The 12,531-nt window shown below is 33.9% G+C and overlaps 1 protein-coding gene across 2 annotated transcripts in view; it reads left to right on the forward strand.

Annotated features, from left to right (window-relative positions):
* Positions 1-296: 296 nt before the first annotated feature.
* LOC127705750 (nuclear pore complex protein Nup160-like) overlaps positions 297-12,531 on the forward strand; it is a 240,824-nt gene continuing 228,589 nt past the window's right edge. Inside the window, exon 1 of one of the 2 annotated variants that reach the window (XM_052210099.1) lies at positions 297-683. In XM_052210099.1, coding sequence (XP_052066059.1) covers positions 593-683 — 91 coding nt within the window. In that variant the 5' untranslated portion in view covers positions 297-592. The remainder of the gene's footprint in view (positions 684-12,531) is intronic. The other variant, XM_052210098.1, reaches the window with a different exon arrangement.

Raw genomic sequence — 12,531 nt, forward strand, 5'->3', positions numbered from 1 at the left:
TGGTTTTATTCCTTTTCGAATGAAAAGGTTTTAATAAAAAATACGTCCGTGTAAAAAATTTTCATAACGTCCATGTCGGCCAAGCTTTCCCTTATTATTGTGTATATATGTCTCTGATATAATGCATAAACAAAGGATATAACAAAATTAAACATGATAAATAATGTAAAAACAGTATAGTTTATTTAAAAGTTATGATAATCATCTATAAGTATCAAAATAATTCATATATAACATCTATAAAAAAAAAACAAAAAAACATGGACGATACGCCTTTACAAAGTATAGTCGTTTTTCTCCTATGGCCGTTTCATCTTTTCGGGGTATGGCCGATACATCCTATTGACGTCATGGCAGTATGGCCGTCACGTCCTGCATCGATATTGAAAATGTTATGTTGAATATATAGCTAGTAATTTTGAATCGGTGATATGACACCTACATGCCTAAGCCTAACTCACGGGCAATCGATAAATCACGAAATCTGGAAATCTGGAAATCGAGAAAGCGAAATCGCCCTGTAATTGGGGCGAAACGACTTTTAGTGCGAACGAGAATCGGGGCGAAATCACCTGAAAACGGATGATAAAGAATGGCGGAAAGCATGAGTGGATGTACATACCGGGAAATTTCAATTTCCTCAAGTGTGGGAACAAGATGGAAAGAAATAAACGTCAACACAGGTATCTGACTATCATTAGTTGACGTATTGCAAACTGAATTTTCTTTTACACCAGTTGCCATTTCATGCATTTAGACCGGCTTCTTTTTATATCACCTGGCATAGATCTATCCTACCGTAGTCTATAATCGGTCATAATGTTGGTTCGTTCGGATTTTGTTATTGTACTTATCACACGGGAAAACTCCGCATTGACGTCACTACGCTAATACCAGCGTACAAAATTAGTGCAGAATACATTTTTTCTACTCTTCTAAATAAGCAAACATTTCTAAAGATGTGTTTTCATTGTTATTCTAAAGTATTGTACAAAAATGCCAATTTTCTAATGGCCGTTTAAAACCTGACTTCCGAATGCCTATAAACATTCCAGAACTTCAGAAATCCCCTCTTCCGGCCTCCATTGCTTTGTTTACATTCCATTAAGCGTCATCAATCTTAATGGCAGACCAAACAGGCCAAGCAAAACGTATTTTTAAGAATTTCAAAATGGCAAGCACCTTACGTCTTACGCGATTTTCCCGCGAAAAAAAACCCATCCAAATTGAAAGAAAAACCTTGGGAAACAAACGATAATCATGCCATATTTTTGTTCAGGAATATAGAGTAGGTCAATAAAAAACAATATACATATATTTTTCATAAAAAAAAAAATTGGTTCAATATAAAGAGATCGATATTCTGACCATAAGTAAATGTTCATATAAAATTCCATTGATATCAAATTTCATGGCTAATAAAGAGATTTCCTATTGAATAAACCCCCAATTTATTGCAAACTATTTCAAAGCAATATCATACAAACAAATAATATAATTGCCTTGTACTAAAAAATCACCTAATTGACACTAGAGCAATTTGATTGGATATAACGATTCAATGTGTCACGTGGTTTTGAAGCCATTAGAATTTGAATGTAAACAAACCGGGTCAGCTGCTGCAGTATGGAACAACATCGTACATTCAGTGACTGAGAAACAATTATGAGTAACCAAGCTTGACAATACACAGTAATATAAAAAACAAAGCTAAGTCTACAAAAAAATAAAATAAAAAATGTCCTTAAGTGCACGACTTACCACCATTGCGGGATATAGATCGAACATTAATTTTCCCTTTATTTAACATTTATTTCTACGTTTTGTGTTGCAGAACATTCACTTATATCCAAGATTATTATAACACTGCTAAAAAGGACTCTGGAGGGGACATCAATACACCTTATCGCTATTCCCTTCTGACCCTAGAATCTGTCGCTTGAACTTTTGATGTCATACAACAATCACTTTTCCATTGTGGCGTCAGATATTTTGTATTGTGACGTCAAAATTTTACGGGAACCTGTGTGATGTCCAGTAATGGCGGACAAATAGTGATAAGGTGTATTGTCGACCACAATACTCGTATACAGTACTAGGCTAGCATTGACAAATATTTTATTTCGTTTGAAATTGGGTTTTTCCCGTTTGCTATTTGTAGTAATTATTAATAGATGGAAACTAGTATAACTAGTTCTGCAACAGTATGTACTATTTATAAAGTTTGATGTTAGCTGCATAAGGCACGAGGAAAGTTTTGGCGGTTTCTACGGGTAGGGTTTAATGGTACTATATAAAGTTTGGCATTTAAATGTATTAGTATCGAAGGTGCTCACAGTTACGTCGAATTGAAGTTGGTCACACTGGTATATATACAGTTGCTGCTATGTTTATTGTACGTATAGGCGTTGGAGGTACATGTATTAGCCGAGGAAAAAGAAATGATGCGAAAGAGGAACAATGTTATATGTCATGTATTTATATGTTGTTTGATTGAAGAAATCTGTACAATAAAGTAAAATAAAATATTGTATCGCAAGAGAAAATAATATGTAACTGCGAGCAACTAATCCTATATCTGTGTTTGTCTTGTTTAATAGCCTATTGAATTAAGAGATTAAATACTTTAAATTCGGACGAGCAGGGCGAGGGAGAATTTAAAATGTCATATACTGTATAAAATCATGTATTATGATTTATCAGGTTGGGAAAAAAGAGGGATATAATATGTAATTTGATTAATACATCACAAAAATGATCAGCAAAGCAATTTCTTTTGAAAAGTAGAATTTTGCCGGAATAGTTAGTAGACTGTCACTCTTCATAGGAGCTGAGACTACTTTAACACAGAGATTGGTCACTTCCGGTACTGACCAGTCAAATAGTAATTAATTGTAAGTCGTCGATCACGTGACCTGGCACGTGACTCGCAATGATTGACGAGAAGGATTCAACCGCCATTTTTGACAGCAAAAGAGAAAATAATAATTAACAAATGTGGATTTATAAAGAGTGTTATGTTCCGGTAAGTGTTAATATTAGATATGACATGTTCATAAATGTTTGTTTATAAGCACTTTAAATAAAATAAGTGCAGTTATAGACTTGAAATTACCGACCAAACCGGAAAGTAACCTCGAGTTATTACCAGTCCGTGGGACCGGGTCAATGAGCAACTCGCCCATAATTTACATTCAGATGAACAACCTGTTTTCCGGATAATGTATGTGCAAGCCTTAGTAATTAACTGATGTAATGATGTAGAATTTGTAATTATATGAAATTCCAATTTTTCTGTATCAGTAAATTTCTGCAGCAAAACTGAAAAACACACGAGACAAGGTGCATACACACAACATGAGATCTGATAGGTGAATTTGTATTGTTAATGAAAGAAATTTAGATTTATATTTGGTTCCCTTGATAATATATATTGCAGTCTATACATGCTAGTATAATAATTTTATGCAATGAAAATGTGTCACCATGTGAAATACCAGTATGTCTACACCAAGAGTTCCTAAATAGACCTATTTTTTTTTTAAATAATTGACCCAAATTAAACATGATATAAAATAGTACATGCACCTTTGGTCTGCTTCCTTTATCAGTTTAACTGTTTTGATCCATATTGACATGATTGGTCAATTACTGCTGAGCCTCAGTCTCAGGTTAATGTCTTAAAAATTAATGAATTGCCTATGCTATAAACTTGACAAAGATTATTTCTTTTTATTCATAATATATTCTTTATTGTAGGAATGCCCCCAGAAAGAAATCACACATTAGAAGAAGTGAGAAGTACTACAGGAGAAAGCGACTTTTTTTTTTAATTTCATTGAATTTGTCTTACATGGAGAAATAAATATTTAAGTCTTTGAATATACATTTTTGTCGAGCCTGCGACTTTTGTCGCAGAAAGCTCGACATAGGGATAGCGATCCGGCGGCGGCGGCGTTAGCTAACTTCTTAAAAGCTTTATATTTTAGAAGATGGAAGACCTGGATGCTTCATACTTTGTATATGGATGCCTCATGTTACGAAGTTTCCGTCAGTCACATGTCCAATGTCCTTGACCTCATTTTCATGGTTCAGTGACTACTTGAAAAAAAAGTTCAGATTTTTTGTAATGTTAAATTCTCTCTTATTATAAGTAATAGGATAACTATATTTGGTATGTGCGTACCTTGCAAGGTCCTCATGCCCGTCAGACAGTTTTCACTTGACCTCGACCTCATTTCATGGATCAGTGAACAAGGTTAAGTTTTCATGGTCAAGTCCATATCTCAGATACTATAAGCAATAGGTCTAGTATATTCGGTGTATGGAAGGACTGTAAAGTGTACATGTCCAACTGGCAGGTGTCATCTGACCTTGACCTCATTTTCATGGTTCAGTGGTTATAGTTAAGTTTTTGTGTTTTGGTCTGTTTTTCTTATACTGTATGCAATAGGTCTACTATATTTGGTGTATGGAATGATTGTAAGGTGTACATGTCTAGCTGGCAGGTGTCATCTGACCTTGACCTCATTTTCATGGTTCAGTGGTCAAAGTAAAGTTTTTGAGTTTTGGTCTTTCTTTCTAATACTGCATGCAATAGGTCAGCTATATGTGGTGTATGGAATGATTGTAAGGTGTACATGTCTAGCTGGCAGGTGTCATCTTACCTTGACCTCATTTTCATGGTTCAGTGGTCAAAGTTAAGTTTTTGAGTTTTGGTCTTTTTTTCTAATACTATATGCAATAGTTCAACTATATTTGGTGTATGGAAATATTTTATGATCTATATGTCAGTCACGCAGGTTTTATTTGACCTTGACCCCATTTTCAAGGTTCATTGCTCAGTGTTAAGTTTTTGTGTTTTCGTCTGTTTTTCTTAAACTATAAGCAATAGGTCAACTATATTTGTTGTATGGAAGAATTGTTAGCTGTACATGCCTGCCTAGCATGGTTCATCTGACCTTGACCTCATTTTCATGGTTCATTGGTCAATGTTTAGTTTACTTGGTTAATGTTAAGTTTATGTGACAGTTGTAATAAAGCTTTATATTTAGGACTATCAACATAATATCAATGATTAGTAAAGAAGGCGAGACATTTCAGCGTGTGCACTCTTGTTATTATTATATACATTAAAACAAAGACAGGAATGCAGAAATTCACAAACATAATCAGTTTGGATGACAGTTCAATGAAAAAAAAAACACACAAGTAACCACACATCTGTATATATTAAAGGAATAGCCACTTGTAGCAATACAAATAAAAACTTTAAGGAGATTTTTATATATTTTTGAAATGATCGCCAATCAGACAACTACTTTAGTTCAAATGAAGTTCAATGAAGTGGATGTTAGTTATTGGAATCCACCGTAATTACCTTCAACAATAAGAAAACCTATACTGTGCGGTCAGCTTCAAAAGTCCCTGACATGGAAATTATATGACAATTCACGAGAGAAAACGAAGTGTCTACATTAACAAAGCAATTTACGAAAATTCAAATATGATGGACATGAACCAACGGCAACCACTGAATTACAGGCACAAAAAGAATGTGACAATGTTAATTTTTTTTAGGCGCTCATCACCACCACTAGCATGGGACATTGGTGTAACGACATAACATAAAAACAAACTTTAAACATAATTTGAAAATAGTTCATTTTGGTTTAATCAGACTGACTGTACATGAAATATTTGCCATTGACAAGCAGTTGTGAATCTAAGTTGAATTTACAGAAAGTTGACATCAACATATGCTATCATATTTAACATTCTTGTTTAGATCTGACATTGCTACGTATTTATACATTCCGCATTATTTTTGGCTTTTCAGAATTTTCACATGGTAAACAGTCAGCAGTTACCCAACGAAAAATGTTATAGGGAACCTATTTATAAAGCATCATGCCGACAACAATTAACATGTTTTGTCACCTGACATTGAACAAGCACATTTATATTTGCTGTGGCTAAAAAAACTAAAGCAGATCACAACTCTTTTCATCTGAGTGGCTCAATTATTTGGGTTACAAAAAGCATAGCGATATAACTAAAACATACGACACCTTAACAATAGACAATATTCAAATTTTCAAAAACTTTATGGCTCTGTATTGAAACACAAAATTCCTTGTCTGGGTTTTTGAAAGAGGGCACATATTTCTGGTGTTGAAAAAATGTTATTGTAATTTACACTAATGTGGTTCTATTTTAATATGTTAACATAGAGATAATTTGTTAGATACTTTGATTGTTTAGTCATGTAATTTGGAAGCTTCTTCGTTCTGATTTACATGCACTTGCGGTTGATGCTTCTTTTGGAGTTTTTGCAGTCTTTGCAGCAGGGACGTAGTCATCCTCAGATTCAATATCTGATGCAGTATATTCACCAAGTAAAAGATCAAGATTGAGATCACTATCATCCCAAGATAAAAAATCAATGTTACTGGACATTGTGAATTGAAAAATGAAAATGCCGGCGATATTTTGGGAACATATATATAATTTGTAGGGCTTATCTTTGCTTTATGTATCCATTGAAGTTATAACCTCTTTGCTGATCTGTTACGTAAGGAAATTACTCATTTACCTTTAATGATATTTTTTCTCTCTTCTGTGATCGCCGCTAATTACATTGTTTGCAAAAACTTGATCTAAATTGATTGAATTATTAAACCTTTTAATTATCATGTATACCTAAGAAAGGCATCCTGATTAAACTGATTCTTTAGAAAGGAATGTGATAAGAAAAAAAACCTCACCACCTAATTATCAGACTGAAATTTAAAAAAAAAGGGGGGGGGGGGGGGGGGTTGAAACCGAAAAAAATGGTTTCAAAAATAAAATTTACGTTGGATAATCTGAATGAAGGTCTGGATGGGGGTTCTTTATTTCCTATAATTTCTATGCCATTTTCCTCATTTCTTTAAATTTTATCACCTAACTATTTTCTCTTCTCTATTCTTTATTTGTCGGTCCATTTTTCTCCATTCTATACTTTTTTTGCCCCTTATTCACCATTCTATATAACCCCATCAACTCCCTACCGAATCCTAGTGCACCGACGATTTTTGACAAGGTTTCCTACAATAAACATGAGGTTTACTACAATAAACATGTATATTGGGCACTCAGCAGTGAAAATACCTTACAAGTATAGAATAAAAGTTTACTACAATAAACGGAGCCTCATGTATCTTGGGCACCCAGCTGTAAAAATTCATCTCCCATGCTTTTGAGACTACATGTCTTTACAGGTAAAATATTTGTATATTAGATACAATTAACGGACGTGTAGCAAAACAATGTAACTGTAAGATTGATAAGATTAATCACATTCACATTTTCAAGAGTGGCCGCATAATAACAAACTATTAACAAATGATTAATGATTAAAAACAAAATTTAAATATGAACAGAGATAACTACATTTGAAAGATAAAAACTATTTTCCTTTTTTAGCTCACCTGGCCCAAAGGGCCAAGTGAGCTTTTCTCATCACTTGGCGTTTGTCGTCCATCGTCGTCATTAACTTTTTACATTTTGAACTTCTCCTACAGAACCACTGAATGGAATGAAACCAAACATGGCATGAATGTTCCTTATGAGATGCTGACCAAGTGTTGTTACTTTGTAGCCAATCCATCATCCAAGATGGCTGCCAGCGGGGGACTTAGTTTAATATAGGACCCTATGGGAAATACTTACAAATGTCTTCTTTTAGAGAACCACAGAATGGAATGAAACCAAACATGGCATGAATGTTCCTTATGAGGTGCTGACCAAGTGTTGTTACTTTGAAGCCGATCCATCATCCAAGATGGCCGCCAGCGGGGGACTTAGTTTAACATAGGACCCTATGGGAAATACATACAAATGTCTTCTTTTAGAGAACCAATGAATGGAATGAAACCAAACATGGCATGAATGTTTCTTATGAGGTGCTGACCAAGTGTTGTTACTTTGAAGCCAATCCAAAATCTAAGATGGCCGCCAATGGAGGACTAAGTTTAACATAGGACCCTATGGGAAATATTTACAAATGTCTTCTTTTAGAGAACCACTGAATGGAATGAAACCAAACATGGCATGAATGTTCCTTATGAGGTGCTGACCAAGTGTTGTTACTTTGTAGCCGATCCATCATCCAAGATGGCTGCCAGCAGGGGACTTAGTTTAACATAGGACCCTATGGGAAATACATACAAATGTCTTCTTTTAGAGAACTTACTGAATGGAATGAAACCAAACATGGCATGCATGTTCCTTTCCAGGTACTGACCAAGTGTTGTTACTTTGAAGCTGATCAATAATCCAAGATGGCCGCCAGGGGGGGACTTAGTTTAACATAGGATCCTAAGGGAAATACATACAAATGTCTTCTTTTAGAGATCCACTGAATGGAATGAAACTAAACATGGCATGAATGTTCCTTATGAAGTGCTGACCAAGTGTTGTTACTTTGAAGCCGATCCATCATCCAAGATGGCCGCCAGCTGGGGACAATGTTTAACAAAGGACCCTATGGACAAAACATACAAATGTCTTCTTTTAGAGAACCACGTACTGAATATATTGAAACCAAACATGTCATAAATGTTTCTTATGAGGTGCTGATGAAGTGTTACTACTTTGTTGCCGATTTACTGTTCAAGATGGCCACCAGGATTTTTTATTAAATTACATAACCAATATTTAACCAAATTTGTCCTCACTCATTATTAGGGTATCTGTTATGATTTTATTCTATTTTTGCATGATTTCCAAAACCAAAGTAGAATCAGGTGAGTGACACAGGCTCTTGAGAGCCTCTAGTTTTTTATTAATTCAATTTTGTTTTTAATTTATTTTTAAAAGAAAAATAATAATATCCGATACTGTTATAGTAGTCTCAGTGATTAGGTGATATATGACATATATGTCGTCTGCTATGGTCAAATACGAAACTACGGTTAAATACGAAACTACGTTAAACTAACGTAGCTAACTATACCGGACTCCGGAGATTCAGATAATCCGATAAATCGATAGTGACCAATCTCTGTGTTATAGTAGTCTCAGATAGGAGTGACTATATAAATTATAATTTTGATTAACTTTGGTCTCATCCCTTTTGCAAATAAAAAATAGGGTCTCACTAATTAGAGACAAGAAGCGTCAAGAAGCGACAAGAAAAATAATTTAGCTACAAGAAGACTATTTAGCTTCAAGTATAAAGTGATTTTCATATTTTTTAGCTCACCTGGCCCGAAGGGCCAAGTGAGCTATTCTCATCACAACCACTGAATGGAATGAAACCATACATGGCATGAATGTTTCCAAGGTGCTGACAAAGTGTTGTTACTTTGAAGCTGATCCATCATCCAAGATGGCGGCCAGCAGGGGACTTAGTTTAAAATAGGACCCTATGGGAAATACATACAAATTTCTTCTTTAAGAGAACCACTGAATGGAATGAAACCAAACATGGCATGCATGTTCCTTAAGATGTGCTGACCAAGTGTTATTACTTTGAAGCCGATCCATTATCCAAGATGGCTGCCAGCAGGGGACTTAGTTTAACATAGGACCCTATGGGAAATACATACAAATTTCTTCTTTTAGAGAACCACTGAATGGAATGAAACCAAACATGGCATGAATGTTCCTTAAGAGGTGCTCACCAAGTGTTGTTACTTTGAAGCCATTCCATTATCCAAGATGGCTGCCAGCAGGGGACTTAGTTTAACATAGGACCCTATGGGAAATACATACAAATTTCTTCTTTTAGAGAACCACTGAATGGAATGAAACCAAACATGGCATGAATGTTCCTTATGAGGTGCTGACCAAGTGTTGTTACTTTGCAGTCGATCCATCATCCAAGATGGCCGCCAGTGGGGGACTTAGTATAACATAGGACCCTATATGGGAAATACATACAAATGTCTTATAATAAAAATAATAATAATAAATTCTTTATTTAACGAAGGTAACTCATTTAACATACAATTGTTAATCTCACACAAGGCCTTCACACATTAAAATGAACAATTAATACATATAACAATCAATGCATATAACACAATATTCAATAGAGATGTACACAATTACAAATTTATATACACAAGCATGAAAACAGACTGTAGAACTTAAGCATGGCAAGAATGTCCTAAGAAAAAAAAAAAAAAAAGTTTGTCTACTCATTTTATTTTGTGGAAAAAAGATTAGCACATAATGACATTTCACCTTAAAGCTTTCGATATGACTTGAATCCTTTATAACATTTGGCAAACTATTCCAAATAATTAGACCAGAATATTGAAAAGTCTTTTTGAAATATTCAGACTTTGGCCTTGGTAAATGAAGATGTCCAGATGTTGTTGACCTAAGAGAATAACTATATAGATCACTGCACGCAGTAAATTTACTAGTAAGATAATCTGGCGCTAGTCCATTCATACATTTGAACATTAAAATGGCTTAAAAATATTTTATCCGTGTAAAAATGGTCATCCAATTAAGTTCTTTAAACATTGATATTGATGGATAATCTATTTAGCAGGTATAATCTGCTTGAAAAAATCTCACATACTTTATCTATGTGAATTGACCATGATAGATTTTTATCTATATGGATACCAAGAAGTTTTTCTACTTCCACATTGTCAAATGATGTCTGATTTTGCGATAATACACACAAGACATCAGTACAATTCTCAAGTTTTCTCTGAGATCCCATAAGCATACATTTGGACTTCTTGTTATTTATTATCATATTGTTTTCAGCACACCATTCAATTATGTTTTCAAATAGATATAAGAAGATGTGGTATAAGTGCCAATGAGACAACTCTCCATCCAAGTCAAAATTTATAAAAGTAAACCATTATAGGTCACAGTACGGTCTTCAACACGGAGCAAAGTCTTTATTTAAACAAGAGTTTAAGTTTGAAATAGATTTAGACGATATATGCAAAGTTGTGTCATCAGCATATAATTCAGACTCTGTGTGTTTTAATGTAAACGGGAGATCATTTATATAGATTAAGAATAATAAAGGTCCTAATATGGAACCTTGTGGGACCCCGAATGTTACATTATTGTATCCTGATTCAGTTGTTCCAATTTTAACCTTTTGCAATCTATTTGAAAGGTAGGACGAAAACCACTTAACAGAGTGATCATCACATCTATATAAATTAAGTTTCGATAATAAGATGTTATGGTTAACAGTATCAAATGCTTTTTTAAAATCTAGAAATAAAACAGTGAAATTGCCTTTGTCAATTTCATCTAACCATTTTTCAATTATTTTGATAAGTGCTGTGTGGCATGAGTGTTTTTCTCTAAATCCAGATTGTTGTACTAGTAGGTTGTATTTAGTTAAAAATGAATATAATTGTTTAAACACAGTCCTCTCAAAAATCTTGGACACTGCAGGTAAAATTGAGATAGGACGATAATTGTTAGGATCATCCTTATTACCGGCTTTGAAAATTGGAGTTAATTTTGCATACTTTAGAATATCAGGAAATATACATGTACATAAACTAAGGTTTATAATATGAGTAAGAGAATCTACAATTATTGATTTTGATACTTTTAATATTCTTGGGCCAACTCCATCGGTCCAGGTTGATTTATTAATATCTAGATTTGTGAGATATTTAAAGACATCACCATTTGAGACAGTTTACAGTGAAAACAACTTGTTATCATTGATTTTGGATTTCACATAATTGTTTATTTTCTCTGATTCAAAGTTAGAATGGGGATGTGGAATAAGTTTTTCTCCCACTGAACTAAAGTGATCATTTAAGCAGTTTACAATGTCAATTTTATCCGTAAGATTCTTATCTTCGTATGTTATCATATCAATATCATGATTCGTTGTAGAGTTAAGATCTTTTAAATGTCTCCATAGAGTTTTACAGTTTTTATCATTATTGATGGCATCCATAAAATACTTAGATTTTGAAGAACGAATCAGTTTATTTGTTAGGTTCCGATATTTCTTATAATTATCCGTATCTTTCTTTTTATGATAATAATCTTTCTGGTAAGCTGATTTGCATATTTCATCTGTATACCACTCTGGTTGATATTTATATTTTACCCGTTTGGTTACAACAGGAGCATGTTTATCTAAAACATTAACAATAAGATAATACCACATATCAATTGCTTCATTTGGGTCACTTATTTCATGTATAACATTAAATGGTTGTTTAGACAAATCATTTAAGAACAATTCTTCATTAAATGATTTGAAGTTTCTGTATTGGATCTCTAAATGTGAACCAGATTTATCCTTGATAAGCTTAGTAAATCTGTTTACAGTGCAGCTAATGGGATAGTGATCACTTGGGGCATAAGATGGCACTGTGACATCGATAATATTTGTTGGATTAGTGCTGTAAATATGGTCAATTAATGTGACACTAGTTGAAGTAACTCGAGTAGGGTCAATAACCATTTGATGAAGACCATATGTTGAAATAAAATTTGACCATCTAATAGGAAGGGTCTTCATATAATCAATAT

The sequence above is a fragment of the Mytilus californianus genome, unplaced genomic scaffold, assembly GCF_021869535.1.
Source record: "Mytilus californianus isolate M0D057914Y unplaced genomic scaffold, xbMytCali1.0.p SCAF_6, whole genome shotgun sequence".
Taxonomy (NCBI): Eukaryota; Metazoa; Mollusca; class Bivalvia; order Mytilida; family Mytilidae; genus Mytilus; species Mytilus californianus.